The sequence below is a fragment of the Fundulus heteroclitus genome, chromosome 14, assembly GCF_011125445.2.
Source record: "Fundulus heteroclitus isolate FHET01 chromosome 14, MU-UCD_Fhet_4.1, whole genome shotgun sequence".
NCBI lineage: Eukaryota > Metazoa > Chordata > Actinopteri > Cyprinodontiformes > Fundulidae > Fundulus > Fundulus heteroclitus.
Window position 1 is genome coordinate 27583253 of NC_046374.1, and position 17142 is coordinate 27600394.

The following is a 17142-nucleotide window of genomic DNA, read 5'->3' on the forward strand; positions in this document are numbered from 1 at the left end:
CATCAACACATGTTGTGTATTTACATGTATATACCAACACTCACACAACGGCTGTGAGTTTGCCAAAAATCAAAATTGTTATTTTTTTTAAACCACGATTGCGATTTCATTTATACTTTATACTTCATTTATACTGCATTAACCACAAGTAACAAAAATGGCCTGTAGATAAAGTATGTTTGTAAACAAGCACTATTTAAAACAAGATTTTTTGTTTTTTTATAAATCCAAATATTTTTTTCATGACAATAGCTTATCGAGTTGGACATCAATCCATATTGAATGTAAAGTACAACCAGCAAAAAAATATAGGTATTAAACAGTGTGACTGGAACTTAATGCTATGGTGAGATTCCTGAAAGTTTTTGGTAAAGAGTATAATTATATAAACTCTAAAACAAGTCTAAAATTACATTATCTCACTGCAGCTACCCTCTTCCCTTCCATGTGGAGGCAAGCCCACTTAAAAATATTTTATTAATATTATTATTATATATATTAGTAATTTGGACAGTGTGTTTTTTTTAAGTTGTGATTGTATTGCAAAAGAGATTATTTGCCCAGTCCTAATATATATTGTTGTGTCCTCTATTTGGTAACAGGCAAGAGTTGTTTTACTGTTTCTCCACTTGGTGTTAGCGGGGGCTGTAAACCGAACAACACTCTAGGTTGTGTATGATAGACACAGGATTTGAGGTACAGGAAGTGGAGTGGTTGCTATTTTGTTAGGATGAAAGCTGCCGAGTAAATTCTGAGTCCAGCTAATTTATTTTCCCTTTGCAGGTCCACCTGCTTTTGCTCTAATTAGCCGTTGAAAATGTTAGTTTACATATGTTAGAACAAAGGCAAGGACCAGCTACTCCTATGAGAAATTCCATTTCAGTCCCTTTTAAAAGGAGAAGTCCGGTCAAAATCAGAATTCAAACTGCTGAAAGTACTTTAAATATGAAATTATTACATACTGTTCAATAAATGATAACATTTTATAATTTAGAGTAATTTTCATTTGAAGGTCCTTTTATGGAGGCTGCCATCTTGGTGAAGAACAGTACTGCCACCTCCCAGTTTGTGACGTGAGGTCGCGGGATCGGCTGTAGAGCAAGCCCCAGTGCCCTATCTGTCCCCTTGTAAATAAATACCCGTTTTCATGCCAAAATATATTTTTAACCCCTAAACAAAGATAGACATTGTATTAAGCATTTAAATTAATTCTAATTTTACATTTTAGAGACATAAAAAGACAACGAATAAGCATTAAAGTATGGTTTATGGGTTGGGTTCTGCAATGTTATAAGATAAGTATAAAGCTCATCTTCAGAACCAATCTCTGCTCAAAATGGTGATCTGCACCGCCTAATCTACTTTCATCATTTATTGCAACCGTAAACTGCAGAAAATACGGGCAGAGCGGCTCTTTCTGAGTTTACTCTCTGCTCCTGTCAAGATGAGCTGCAGCGCATTATGAGGCAGAGGGAAATTTCGGAATCACTTAGTTTAGAGCCAAAACAAGCCACTTCACTTTCAGAAACAAGGCAAAAAAAACCTGTAACCCGCAACTCATGAAATTTACAAGCGACGTTAGAAAAAATAAGACCAAATTCGCATAAAATAAGGGGGATATGCCACAGTGACCATTTTTTTCTAAGTGTTGTATCACCCCGTCGCTCTGATCGGGTGAACAAATGTCCCAGCAAATTCTACATTATAAAAAAATAAATAAAAATCTACCGAAAAGTCTCGCTCTCATGTCATCCTGAAGACATTCCTCTTTCAAATCTTGGCTACAGATGACATGTTTTCTCTCTGGCCAGAAGCACGATGGTAAATCCATCCTCTTCAAGTAGGCATTTCAACAAAAGAACCAGTGGATCATGAAATGGAAAGGTGAAAAAAACTAATGTTTTTTCTGTCTTTACCCGATGTATTGGAACATCCAACGGCCATGCACATGAGCATTGTTGCTTCAACAATAGCTCTCGCGAATTTCAATAGTGAAGTCCTCTCGAAATCCGAAATACTTGTTGCTAATCGCAGCTGTGTGCAACAGCTCCTATTGAGTTTGCTTGTAAAGCGTAGAGAACTACCCTCAGCTCACCGCGATGTTGCGTCACAGGATGTGATGTTAGGTGGCCATTATTGCCCAAATATGGGCAATATCAGTAGACAGTGATCCAGACGACAATTTATGCTTTTATTTTCTTATTGATTAACGCTAAATTCATTAAATCACCACAAACGTATTAGTTTTAGTTATAAATAATGATCGCCTGATTTTTCCTTGTTGACCGGAGTTCCCCTTTAACTAGCTAACACGGCTGAAGTTAGAAACAGAGCCCTTGTGATACTGTAGGCAAGCAAGGCTATTGCTTAGGGCCCTGGTCCTAATCCTTCCAGAACATAAAAAAGTTACTGTAACAACTGTAAGCTAAAACAAACAAAAGATCTAGGCTTCTGCATATCTATCTATCTATCTATCTATCTATCTATTATATATATATATATATTATTTTACTTTACCTGATGATTCGCCTATTTTACCAGATGATTCTGTTGGTTTTCTTATATTTCTCGCTGCACTGCCCGTCTTCTCACTACGATGAATCGAACTTTCTTTGGACGGCCGTCTCTCGTCGCCCTGTTCTGTCAATGTCTGTCTCTCTCGGCTCCTCCTCTGTGATAATGTTTTTTTGTCTATTTTCCTGGATGAGGACAACGGTTTCTCATCCGTCTTCCTGGATGAGGACAATCTTTCTTGGCTCCTCTTCGGTGAGGACAACTTCTCATCTATTTTCCTGGATGAAGACACTCTCTCTTGGCTTCTCTTCGGTGAGAAAGGTTTCTCAACTGTGAGATCAATAAAGACTGTTTTATCTATCTTGCTGGATGAGGACACTCTCTCTTGACTCGTCTTCGGTGACAAAGGTTTCTCGTCTATCTTGCTGGATGAGGACAATCTCTCTTGGCTTCTCTTCGGTGAGAAAGGTTTCTCGACTGTGAGATCAATAAAGACTGCATTATCTATCTTGCTGGATGAGGACACTCTCTCTTGGCTCCTCTTTGGTGACAGTGGTTTCTCGTCTATGTTTCTGGATGAAGAGCATCTTTCTTGGCTCCTCTTCGATGACAATGGTTTCTCATCAATGTTCCTGGACAAATACAGTCTCTCCTGGCTTCTCTTCGGTGAAATGGGTTTCTCGTCTATGTTCCTTGATGAAAACAGTCTCTCACGGCTCCTTGAACGTAAGTGACTGTGAGGGGAAGATGGGCACATGTACCGGGAAGAGCAATATTGAGATTGAAACCTAACAGACAAGAAAAATATGACTTGGTAGAGTTATTTATGACATTGATCTTCAACAATAACCTTTTCAGCCACAATAACATTCTACTGTTTAATTGGATTCCAATTATTTCTAAATTGCCTATCTTCTGACAAACCTTTGATAGTGTCCATAGTGGTAAGGTGATCTGGATCGACTGATGCTCCCTTCTCTTCTGCCTTTGGGCCCACTATGGTGGTAGGAGTTGGACCATGATCTGCTTCTGGACCTTGACCTTTCTCTATTGAAGAAACGACCCGGAGGCGGGCTGTATGATGGAGAACGGGACCTGCTTCCAGACCTGCTCATTTGACTGTCTGAGCCATAATCCAGGTAGGGGCTACTTGATGGGGAACGACTGCTGTTATGCCAGAGGAAAGGTGATGTGGATAAAGTTTTAATTTTAGCACTAATAAATTTATGAATACATGTTCCTTAGTAGGGGACTTTTACCTGAGTAGTGGTAGAACTTCCCCATCCCATTGGGGATATCTGTGGAGCAGGGAAAACAAAATATTGTCATGTAGATCTTAAACTAAAACAGAGGTTACTGACCACCAACTAACAATGTAGGCAGAGTTCCTGGTTTATGGTTTTCCATTCCAACCACACTCTTCCAAACAAAAGCGTCCTTAAACCACTAGTCAGTGACTGACCATGAACAGTAATAGATGCTCACTCACATAAGGAAAGCCATACATTTGCTAAATGCCCTTTAATATTACAATACACCAACTGTAATACTGTTTTTTGGAGAAAACACGAGTGACCGTTCAGCCCACATCCGTTGGGATTTAAGGATCTGCTCCTAGCAGTTTCAGCCAGCACTGTCACAAGGTCTTTCCCTTGTGTTACCCGGTGATTCCTGGTGATTTTTGCACAATATCTCACAAGGCAGCAGTGTGTTGGATCTGTTGCCCTAAAATAAATCAACAGCTGTGCCTCCATGGAACTCAAATCAAGTCAATGAGGGAACACTAAAGTATTTTTTCAGACACATAAGGCACACTAAATATTATTCCCAAGTTGCCGGAGTGTCACTTCGTCCCTTGACATTGACGAGTACGCCATGACTGTGTCAGCCTACATCAACAAATGCATTGAGGACGTCAGTACCACAAAGACCATCATCACCCGAGCCAACCATGGACCCTGGATTACTGTGGAGGTCCGACAAGTCTGGGGACAAGGAGGCACTGAGGACAGCGAGAGCCAACTTGAACCGTGCCATCAGGCTAGCGAAGCGGAACCACAGTCAGAAAATCCAGGAGTTTTTCCATGACGCCAGCAACACCAGGAGCATGTGGAAAGGCATACGGGCAATAACAGAATACCCCCCGCCCCCGCCCCGGTGGGTGACGTTGATGCTGACTTACTCAATGGACTAAATAACTTCTTTGGGAGGTTTGGTCTCCTCACAGACATTTTTAACACCTCGCTGGACCAAGCCACAATGCCAGCGTGCTTTAAGTCTGCTTCCATCATTCCGGTGCCGAAGAAACCTCAAGTCACCTGTTTCAACGACTACCGGACTATTGCACTGACTCCCATCATGATAAAGTGCTTTGAAAGGCTGGTAAAGGAACACATCGTCTCCAGTCTCACCCCAACACTTGACCCTTTCCAGTTTGCCTACCGGCGGAACCGCTCCACTGAGGACGCCATCTCCTCTGCTCTTTACCTGAGCCTGGAACACCTGGAGGAGAAGAACACGCACGTGCAGATGCTGTTCCTGGACTTCAGCTCGGCGTTCAACACCATCACCCCACAGCATCTGGTGGGAAAACTGGAACATCTGGGCTTCAGCACACCCCTTCGCACCTGGCTGCTAGACTTCCTCACCAACAGACCTCAGTCAGTCCGGGTCGGACAGAACACCTCTGATGTCATCACCCTCAGCACGGGCTCCCATCAGGGCTGCGTCCTGAGCCCCCTGCTGTTCACCCTCTTGACACACGACTGCGTCCCCAGGTTCACCACCAATCACATCGTGAAGTTTGCAGACGACACAATGGTTGTGGGTCTGATCAGAGACGACAACGACCAGGACTACAGAGAGGAGGTGGAGCAGCTGGTGGGCTGGTGCAGGACAACAGCCTGATCCTGAACGTGGAGAAGACGAAGGAGAACATCGTCGACTTCAAGAAGAACGGCCTCACCACGCTCCACTGCTCATCAACAGCTCAGTTGTGGAGGTGGTTAGCAGCACCAAGTTCCTCGGGGTGCTCATCACGGACAACCTCAGCTGGTCTGTGAACACCACGTCACTGGTGAAGAGGGCACAGAAGCACTTGTACTTCCTGCGAAGGATGAGGAGAGGCCACCTGCCCCCACCCATCCTCACGACCTTCTACAGAAGCACCATAGAGAGCATTCTGACCAGCTGTCTCTCTGTGTGGTGTGGAGGCTGCAGTGCCTCCGACTGGAAGAACATGAGGAGAGTGGTGAGGACAGCAGAAGGGATCATCGGGGCTTCTCTTCCCTCCATAAAAGACATTTCTTCTCAGCGCTCTGTGTCCCGAGCCCGTAACATCATCAGGGACCCCTCACACAACCACCATACCCTTAATGCATTAGCCCTTTGTTAGCTCTCATAACAGTCCAGATAGATACGGAGATTTATGTTGCTTGGTGCCTTGGAAGATCAAGAAAGTGTATGTATCCTCTGATTTAGACAAAAGTGACAAAAAGGGGAAGATGGAGGGAGAAATCCACAGGCGGATTGGTGCGGCGTCTGCTGTAAAGCGGGCGCTGTACCGATCCGTTGTGGTGGAGAGAGAGCTGAGCCAAAAGGCAAATCTCTCGATCTACGTTCCTACCCTCATCTATGGTCATGAGCTTTGGGTCATGACCAAAAGAAAGAGATTCTGGATACAAGCGGCCGAAATGAGTTTTCTCCGTAGTGTGTCTGGGCTCTCTCTTAGAGATAGGGTGAGGACCTCAGTCATCCGGGGAGGACTCAGAGTAGAGCCGTTGCGCCTTCACGTTGAGAGGAGCCAGTTGAGGTGGCTCGGGCATCTGATTAGGATACCACCTGGACGCCTCCCTGGTGTGGTGTTCCGGGCACGTCCCACCGAAAGGAGACCCAGGACACACTGGAGGGACTACGTTTCTCAGCTGGCCTGGGAACACCTTGGGATTCCCCTAGAGGAGCTTGCCCAAGTGGCTGGGGAGAGGGACGTCTGGGGCTCCCTACTGAAGCTGCTACCATCACGAACCGACCCCGGATAAGCGGAAGAAGGTGGAGGGATGGACAAAAATCATTCACTGGAGAGTTTGCTCGATGACATGACATGTTACAAATTGAAAAAAAAAAAAAAAAACAGAGGAGTTTGGAGTTTTTTGTGTCTGATCCGTAGTTATCCGATTGATTCTAACCTGATGATGCTGACCCTTTTAGTCCTGTCTTTGAAATCGGGCTCTACCGGCTCCTTACCAGACTATGGAGTAAATCAGTCTGGTAAGGCTACAAAAACATGACCGTTGGATTAACCGGCCACTGTAAATTGGGTTTATGTGTAATTGCGTGCATGGTTGTCTGTCTTGTGTATCTTTGAGATGGACCAGCAACCTGTCCAGGGTGTACCCCCGCCTCTCGGCCAACGACCCCAACCAACAGAAGGTCATTATGAGCACAGACATTTAAAAGGAAGAGGTCAGGAGAGGACTTACTGTGTCCGGAGGATCCCGCAGCTCTCCAGGTGAAAGCTGCTATTCTGGTGGGACAGCCAGGCCTGGGAGCCAAAATCACAGCTTAAGTACAGAGGCGTCTCTGTCTTTACACATTTCACAACCTTAAATCAAAACCAGGTACCTAATGTTTTTTGTTACATATGGTAATTCAACATTATAGTGCTTTAGATATGGTGCTTTACAAAGGTATTCCTTTGAACTTTTCACACGTTTTGTCTCATTTTAGCCACAAACTTCAATGAATTTTAATGAGGTTTTATTTGACAAACACAAAAGAATTCATGATATCAAACTACAACAAAAATGTTTTATTAAATAAAAAATGTGTTTTTTATTTAACCCCCTTTACTTTGACATCTACTAAACAAGTTCCAGGCCCTGTGTATAGTTTATTCCAACTAATATACATCCAACTGTTCTGTGAAGATCTCAGAAGTCTTCTATAGAACATTAGGGAACAAACAATATCATTAAGACCAAGAAACACAGCAGACCGGTCAGGAAAAAACCTGTTGGGAAAAGTAAATCAGGATATAAAACAATCTACCACCCTCCCAGAGAGCTGTTCAATCCCTCATCTGAAAATGGATCCAGCCGGAAACATCAGTGAACCTACCAAGACACAACTGTCCATCTAAACCAGGCATCAGAAACCTTCATAGAGACATTTCTGCTTCCATCTAGGTGAACTAAACCAGTCCAGAGCCAGAAAATCTACATCAAACATACCAAAAAAAGTAAAAAAACAAAACAACTGGACCTGTTTTCCAGCCAGCAGATTGAACCGAAACTGCCTTAATGACTTTAACGACTGCCCATTACTAAGGGGGTGGACCTGTTTATGTTGAATTTGCATGTTAATAGGCCTTTGCTGGACAGTAGTATAAAACTTGATACTCCACATTACTCCAGACTTTTTGAATTGAGAAAGCTTCCTGGATAGGAAGCGAAACGTCTTCAAACTTCGGAAAACAAGTCCAGTTGTTTTGTTTTTTCCTTTTTTTTTGGAATGACCATGACCTGGATGACTGAGAATCTTCCCCAGTACATCAAACATAATGTTTTGGCTATTTTAACAATATTTAAAATTAAAAGGACATTTATTTTTGTTTTAAAATTAAGAATTTAAACTTGTACATAAAAGTGAAAGGAAACCTTTTTTAAATGGCAGGTTATTTTTTGATAGGATATGATTAAGAAAACACAGTTTGCAACTAAAAGGCAAAAAGGGAAGTTTTTTTAAAAGAACAATATTTGTTACACCGTTATTGTTAAATCGCTGTAACAGAGCTATTTCCCTAAAGAACAGCCCTATAACAATAGTTCTACTGATAATAATGCCACTCGTGTATTCGACGAAAAGACTTTGGAAAAACCCTGAAGCGTTCCTTTTAAATGACCTTCATTTTAAAATGTTTTCTTTTATTGTTGAGCATTTATGGCCAAAGCTACTAAGAGGAGGTTTCAAAGAGTCCCTTGTGGTTCTAGGGCCACAGGATGCAGATCCTTGGGGTAACTTTGGAAGAGCTGCAAAAATTCCCAACATGAGCTGGGTGGTGCTGGTTGAGGGGCCAACTAGTACTCTCTACAAATCTGACCTTCATGGAAGAGTGGAAAAAGAAAGCAAGTGTTGAAAGAAAACCACAATTAGTCCCAACTAAAGTTTCTAGGTTTCAATATTACAATGTGTGTAGAGGATGGATGGAGCCAAATACAGGACCTTATTGAAAGAAAATCTATTAAGAGTCTGAGGCTGGTGTGGAGGCGCACCGTCAAAGTGCTTTACACTAGACGCACATTCTCCCAAATGCAGATTCATACGCTGTTAAGCAGATCAATAAACAACTTGGGGTTACGCGTCATGCTTAGGGCCACATCCACATGCAAGAAGCGGAGGCTGGAATTAAACCCTAATGCTTGCCACTACCAGACGACTACTCTACCCACTGAGCCAATGCTGGTTTAACTGAGATCAAAGCCTATTTGTCCGTTAGAATGGCCTAGTCAAAGTACAGACTTTGTTTTGCAAAGAAAACAAGACAGCCAAAAAGATATACAAAACTGGCAGAGACCCAAAGACCTACACTGCTACCGGAGCAGAAAATCCAACATTTTCCTTACATCTGTAAATTATTTTCCTCTTATGTTGGTCCACTACTTAAAAAAATAAATAAATCACAAAATGTAAAAAATAAAAATTTGTCTGGCATGAACAGAGCAACAGTACCAGGATGGCTCAAAGGAAAGCCTTGAGAAAATACAGGAAAATGACCTTTACTAAAACAAGACACAGCAAACAGGGTTCACTCACCTGCATGTCCCAACATTTCTTGTTACAGATGGAGCAGGTATGTGGGAAGGTTGTCGGCGTGATTCCTACGTAGTCTTTAACATTGGCTTGGGTTGGCATACGACTGGACACTGAAGCCTTGACGACGGGCGGTTTGGTTGGAGCTAGTTTTGCAGAAGCAGCATTGTACAGGAAAGCTTTCTTGGATTCTGCTTCACCGTCACACTTCAGTCGATTCTTCTGCTTCAACTTCTGCCTGATGAGTTTTTGCTTCGCCTGCAGCTTTGACTTCTGACCAGCAGGCGCCGTTGCTTTTGCTCCAACTTTTTTCATTGTATTGTCCGGGTCCAAAGCGCCGGGAGGACTCCCTTGTTCCATTTTTGATGCCGACTGAGGTTTTTTCAAAGGAACGCGTTTGGATGCTGGAGCCTTGAGAGGCTGTCCGTCTTTCTGTTTCATTTTTTTCTTTAGGGGGCGACTCTTTGAGTCCAAACCGGTAGTTTTGACGCCTTTCACACATTTTTTTAACGGTTTCTTTTTGCAACAACTGAGACTTGGATTATCCAGCGGTAATTTAGCTCCGCCTGCCTCACTGTTGCCTGCACAGCTCTCCTTTAGCTTGTCTCCAGCACCAGTACATTTAGCAGCAGGGCCACAGTCAGGACTTTGAGGCCTTTGATCCAAACTCATCCCGGCAGCCGTGGCTCTCCTCTTCTTCCGGAGGGCGATCTGACTCAAAATCAGATGCAGATTTTCGACAGTGATCTGATCCTCAGGGATAAGACTCGAGCTCTTTTAGGTCCTCTTTGTCAAGTCCAAGCTTCTGAAGGATCTCAACAGCGGATTCTGGAGTATATTTAGCTTGATGGGTCTCCACAGGACTAACAGAAGTCTCTGGACTTTCATAACCACCTCTTCTCCCCACAGATGGGTCAGCTTTACCTATGCTGTGAGGTGATCTGGATCGTCCTTCGTCTTCAGATGTGCACTCTGGGCTGTAGCTGGAAGGGGACCAGCTTCTTGGCCTATTTTCCTCAGACCCTGGATTAGACCCAGGGCTGTGTGAGTTGGAACGTGACCCCCTGCTGTGGTGCCGGTGTGGGTCGTTGCAGCTGGACTCGTCCCTTAGAGCCTCCGAGCCCTGGCTGCGGCTGGCACCGCTTAAACAGGAGCTGCTTTCAGGGTTACTTTCTTCACGACGACGCTGCGAACTGTCAGAAGTTGCAGAGGATCCCGTTGCATTTTTGCTTTGAGAAATTAAAAACAAAAGGGGAACAGGTAAAGCAACAGATGATTTAAAAAAAAAAAGCTTTCACTCACATCTGCTCCTGTTTACTTTTATCCTAGATGAAGACTCACCTGTGGGACGGCTGCGTCTCACCAAACCACTCAGGATATCTGTGGGAGCCAAAAATATTTATTAAACCCATAAAATAAATCATTCAGCATGATGAAGTGCCATAAAGATAAAACTCATTGCCTCAGGCAAACTACTATACTGCTTAATGTCAAAGGACTGTGTGGAAAGAAACCAGTTTAAATATGTAGACGAATGAACAGAAATCTGAGAGAAGAATCTAAGTAAAGACTGACCTTTTCTTTAAGAGTCTGCAGTTCTCACGGTGGAGCTCGCTACACCGGTGGATGAGCCAATTCTTGCAGAATAAAAGAAAAAAAATTATTCAAAATGATTTTTTTATTTTTCAGCTGTTTATCATAATTATCTACAGCTGTTTGTTCAAAATGTGCCAGTGTGACTTTTGGGATAAAGTTTTGATTCAGAGATGACTTTTTAGAAATACTTTATGAAAAGAAAAACGTAATCCAGTGTTACATTAATTTTACACCAAGATCTTGTATTGATGATGGGAGTCTGACCACTGCCTGAAAGCTTTCTCTATCACGTCCCAAAGAGTCTGTGGGGGGAAGGTCTGGACTCCATGGTGGCCCATCCATGTCTGGAAAGGATCATCAGGAATATGGCCCTGTGCCACTTGGCTGATCTCAATCTTTGGGTCTATAATGTTGCTGAACCTAGACCTGACCAGCTGTGGCACCGTCAGATCACAGCCCTGCCCCCACCGGCTGGTATAGAGATCCGGACCCCACGTGACTACCAGTGTTCGGAACACCATTTTGGCAGTAAAAATGACCGGGGCCAGTGCCGAAGCTTTCAAACCATCGGAGTACTCATCTCACTTTAATTCGAATGACATTGAGCTTTATATTAAAAAAATAAAAAGATGAAATATTACCGACCCAAATCACTAAATCAGCTGAAAATCATTTCAATAATCCAATTATAAATAATAATCATAATTAAACTAGTTTGTGATAAATATGACCTGGGGAACTTACCTTTTCGTCAGCAATTATCCTGAAACAGAGAGAGCACTGGTGGGGCATTGTTCTCGGTTGGGTGCCATTGTAGTCTTCAGTCATGCCGAGCGTTGGCAAACCTTTGGCACTAGACTCCTTGAACTCAGGCAGTTTGCTGGATGAAGCTTTAGAAGAACCTTGATGCTTCAAACCTGAGCTGTCAACATTTACACGACTGTAAAGAATATCAAACACCTTGGAGGAGGATGTTTGGGTTTCTGAAACTGGTAGGGGACTCAACCTTGGCTTCTTTAAAGGACAAGCTTGGAGGACATTAGGTCCGAGACGTTTCGTGGCCTGCTCCCTGGACTCTGCTGCCGATGGTTCAGACGGGCCACTATCTGGTTTATTTGAAGATGTCTGTTTTGAGTGCAAAGCACTCGCCCTTTGCTCATCCAGTGGTACGCTGTCTATAACCTGACCACTGTTTTCACTACTGGTCCTTTCCATCTCAGAATGCCCACAGTCAGACACTTTACTAGGCTTCAGAATCCCTCGTAGTTGAGGGTGCGCTTCAGAAGACTTTCCAGCAGCTCTTTTCTGCTTCTGAACAAAAATCTGCTGCAAAATATGAGGCAGATTTTCAGGAGTAATATGACCCAAATCATAAGACTGAAGTTCTTTCAAGTCGTTTACATCGAGGCCAAACCTCTGAAGAATCTCAGCTGCTGATTCTGTACGGTGCTTTGGCTGAGCGGACTCAGACAAAACAGATTTATCTGGAGCTAGATTGTCATGATGACCAAAGGCACGAGTGTCCACCTGTTCACCAGAAGAAACCCTCTGATTATTATTGAAACCAGTTACAAAGTATGAATAGGAACTTTCTGGTGCTTCAGTCTTTGCAGCTGGTTTGGAGACGGGCAACCAGTCCAAGGAAGTGCTGTCAATGGCAGCGATGGCCTGTGGGTGGTCTTGAGATGCTGATGGTATTGCAGAGGAGGAAGGAAATGCATTACTTTGATTGATGGTAAAATTGGCCGTCACAGGTTGATGTTCCACGCTTTTGACACTCTGAAGGATTGAGTGTGATAAAGTCCCTGGATTGCTATGTGATGTGGCTGTGTTTTGACCTGACATGTAGTTGGGAAGAGTTGCAGATGAAGATCCAGAAGAAGTCAATCTAGATCCTGGTCCAATACTAGGAAATCCACTGGGAAGGTCATTCACTGGTGGTCCATTATGAATCTGGGTGGATCGCTGTTTTCCCAAAAGGTCAGCGTTGAAGAGGGGATGAGACATGGTGTCAGCAGACTCCTGAGGCTCCCCGTCGTAGCAATGGATCTCCTGGAAAATGAAACCAGTTATCAGGCAGGTCTCTGTGTCCTAGCCAACCAGATAAGTTCAGACAGAAACACAATTGGTCAGTAGACATGTGGTTTTGCACTGAAAATAAAGAACAAAAAAATATACTAGAACTGCAAGCAGTTGACGGGTTCCAAGCCCGCTTTGAGCATGCTCCTGGACTTCAGTTCAGCGTTCAACACACTCATCCCACAGCATCTGGTGGAAAAACTGGAACATCTGGGCTTCAGCACACCCCTTCGCAACGTGCTGCTAGACTTAATCACCAACAGACCTCAGTTGGTCCGGGTCGGACAGAACACCTCTGATGTCATCACCCTCAGCACGGGCTCCCATCAGGGCTGCGTCCTGAGCCCCCTGCTGTTCACCCTCTTGACACACGACTGCGTCCCCAGGTTCACCACCAATCACATCGTGAAGTTTGCAGACGACACAACGGTGGTGGGCCTGATCACAGACGACAACGACCAGGACTACAGAGAGGAGGTGGAGCAGCTGGTGGGCCGGTGCAGAGACAACAGCCTGATCCTGAACGTGGAGAAATCATCGTCGACTTCATGAAGAACCGGCCTCGCCATGCTCCACTGCTCATCAACAGCTCAGCTGTGGAGGTGGTCAAGAGCACCTACTTCCTCGGGTGCACATCACAGACAACCTCTGCTGGTCTGTAAACACCATGTCACTGGTGAAGAGGGCAAAGAAGCGCTTGCAATTACTGCAGAGTATGAGGAGAGCCCACCTGCCCCCGCCCATCCTCACGACCTTCTACAGAAGCACCATAGAGAGCATTGTGAGTAGGGCTGAACAATTAATCGCATATTCAGTATAATCGTGATTTAAAAAAAACGCAATTTCCAAATCGCAGAGGTCTGCAATTTTTGGCTATGTAACAATTAGGGAATTAGACACGTCCATTAGGTGTCAGTAAAATGTTTGAAGTGGGTTTGCCTCCACATGGAAGGGAAGACAGTTGCAGCTGTGAGACAATCTAATTTTATTACTTGTTTTAGAGTTTGTATAATCATACATAGCATTAAGTACTGGTCAATCAGTTTAATACATAGACTTGCTTGTTGGTTGGACTTTGCACTTTATGTTCAACAAGGATTGATGTCCAATTAGATTAAAAGCTGTTCTCTTGAATAATATTCTGATCAATAGAAACATTAAAAGTTCATATTTAAAATAGTCCTTGTTTACAAACATCTTTATTTAGAAGCCATTTTTGTTGCTTGTGTTTAATGCGGAGAAAAGTCAAAATTGCAATTTTGGTTGAAATATATCGTAGGCAGAACACAATAATTTCTGCTCCGAGTTTAGATGCTGTGGGTCTTTTAGCAACTAACCCACATGGCGAGGAAACAAATTGATTTGTTGTTTGTATATATGTTTGTATATATTTTAAAACACATGATAAATTAAACTGGGGGAAAAAAAAAAAAATCGCATTAAATTGCAATATTAAGAAAATAAATCGCAATTAGATTATTTTCCAAAATCGTTCAGCCCTAATTGTGAGCAGCTGTCTCTCTGCGTGTTGTGGAGGCTGCAGCGCCTCTGACTGGAGCAACGTGAGGAGAGTGGTGAGGACAGCAGAAGGGTTCATCGGGGCTCCCCTACCCTCCATTAAAGACATTTCATCCCAGCGCTGCATGTCCCGAGGTCTGCTGGTGGTTTCTAGAGTCTTTAAAAGTAGAATGCTATCAGGCTGTGGAACCAACTCCCAGTTTTGGTCTGTCAGGCAGACACCCTGTCTACTTTTAAGACTAGTCTTAAAACGTTCCCTTTTGACAAAGCTTTTAATTGGAGTGGTTTATGTTACCCTGAGCTACCTCTACAGTTATGCTTCTATAGGCTTAAGCTACTGGAGGACACCAGGGTCTATTTTTCTCACTGCTGAGTTGTCCTACTGTTACTCCAGTTTTGCGTTGCTTGTCATTATTTCTGCTTTTAACTTTTTGTCCTCTCTCTTTTTTCCTTCATAGTAGGTACACCTGGTCTGTCGTTCTGCTAGATGTGACATCATCCAAGGAAAGACAGATCACCCGCTATTACCATCTAATGTAGAACAGATTACTGGATCAATGTGTGCTTCTGTGCTTGATTGTCTCTCTTGTTGTGTCTCTGCTGTGTCTTCTCTAACCCCCAGTCGGTCGAGGCAGATGACCGTTCATACTGAGCTTGGTTCTGGTTCTGCTGGAGGTTTTCCTTCCCGTTAATGGGGAGTTTTTCTTTCCGCTGTCGCTTCATGCTTGCTCAGTATGAGGGATTGCAGCAAAGCCATGGACAATGCAGACGACTCTCCCTGTAGCTCTACGCTTCTCCAGGAGTGAATGCTGCTTGTCGGGACTTTGAAGCAATCAACTGGTTCCCTTATAGTATAGGAAATTTTTGACCAATCTGTATAATCTGATCCAATCTGTATAACATGATTGAACTCAACTTTGTAAAGTGCCTTGAGATGACATATTTCATGAATTGGCGCTATATAAATAAAATTGAATAGAATTTATCCGGGCCTGCTGTTGTCCCTGATGTAGTAGAAGAACTGGGCTCCTGTCACCACCCCCGAGCTCAACAAAATGAGAGATTTCCCTGTTTTTTATAAGCGAAATCCGGTCACCTTACATTAGTACATTGGTTGAGCAGTACATGGTTTAGAACGACCCACAGAAATGTTGTGATGGGGGTGCTGGTGCCCATCTCCAGCTGTCAATGGGAGAAAGGCGGGTACACCCTGGACAGGTCACCAGTCTATCACAGGGCAACACAGAGACAAACAGGACAGACAACCATTCACACACAAAAAATAAGGAGAATTTAGAGGGGCCAATTAATCTAACAGTCACATTTTAGGACTGTGGGAGGAAGGTGGAGTACCATGTAACATGCAAACTCCATGCAGAAAGACCCATGGGTAGGACTTGACCCTGGAACCTTCTTGCTGCAAGGCAAGAAGGGTGGGATGGGGTGGGGTTGCCTGTGTCTGCATACTCCTCAGAAAGTAGGTAGTTTCGCCCCTGCTGCAAACCACGTGGTGATAATTACGGTGAATCCGCTTAATTTCTGTTGACAACAACCCCAAGTTACTGTTTATAAACTAGATCAAATCCCTTAATAACAACTGATGCATGCAAACCTGCTCGATTTAAACCAGCTCAAAGTATTTACTGTCACATTCTGTCGCGTTTAAGTTTAGGGGAATACATGCCAGCTCAGAAAAATGACCTTATTCTACATCAGAAGCAAGTTTCTTATCGGCAAAACTAATTTCTGGGGAGTTATTTGTCGTCTAGATTCTTCCGCTGGATGCAAGTTCTAGCTAACAAGCTACCCGTGGTCGTTAGTCTACCGTCAATGTCGGTCAAATAAAAACATTTGTTAGCGGGCAAATATTTGCAAAGTGAACAACACTGTTTAATGACTCGTTTTACCTTTTATTTGGGGTTTTCTCCTGCACTGTTTACATGGACGGCTCCGGATTCAATGCCTAAGAACGGGGCCTGGCAACGATTCTTCTTCGTCTGTAAGTAAGTCCGCTCGGTAGGATTTAGAACTACCGCCACCTGCTGATCGGGAGAGCTTGTCACAACTGACTTTAAACACATTTTAGACTTAGACTTAGACAACTTTATTTGTCATTTTGTATGCACAGAGTGCGTACAGAACGAAATGTCGTTGCATACAGCTTGTAATTTGCAGTAAAAATTAAATTACAGTATAAGGTGCAGCAGTGATTCAAAAGTTAAACAATTAAATGTAGACAATGCAGGAGAAGTCACAGTGTACAGGTGAATATTTTTAAAACCATTTGTATGTGCAGAATTGATTGTGCAGAGGGCATTTGTGCAAGAATACAGTTTGTAAATTAAAGTAAATTTAAATTACAGTGTGAGGTGCAGCAGTGATTTAAAAGTAAACAATTTAAGTGTAAACAATACAGGAGAAAGTCACAGTGTACCGGTGAGTATTTAAAAAAAAAAAAAACAAAAAAAAAAAAAAATTTGTATGTACAGAATTTGATTTGTGCAGAGGTCATTTGTGCAAGAATGCATTTAGAAACTAAGAGTTCAGCAGCATTTGTAATGCTGGATGGAGATGCAATGATGCAAAATGCAGATATGCGAATGTTGTGCAGAGTCTATGGGTTATAGT

At 43.3% G+C, this 17142-nt stretch overlaps 1 protein-coding gene across 1 annotated transcript in view; it reads right to left on the reverse strand.

Moving 5' to 3' along the window:
* LOC105935942 overlaps positions 1-16525 on the reverse strand; it is a 37522-nt gene extending 20997 nt beyond the window's left edge. Inside the window, exons 1-9 of the mRNA XM_036146652.1 lie at positions 16422-16525; positions 11662-12969; positions 10897-10958; positions 10663-10701; positions 9325-10550; positions 6993-7054; positions 3774-3812; positions 3439-3681; positions 2518-3302 (exon numbers count right to left, since the gene is read on the reverse strand). Of these exons, the coding sequence (XP_036002545.1) occupies positions 2518-3302; positions 3439-3681; positions 3774-3812; positions 6993-7054; positions 9325-9993 (1798 nt within the window). The 5' untranslated portion in view covers positions 9994-10550; positions 10663-10701; positions 10897-10958; positions 11662-12969; positions 16422-16525. The remainder of the gene's footprint in view (positions 1-2517; positions 3303-3438; positions 3682-3773; positions 3813-6992; positions 7055-9324; positions 10551-10662; positions 10702-10896; positions 10959-11661; positions 12970-16421) is intronic.
* Positions 16526-17142: the final 617 nt, after the last annotated feature.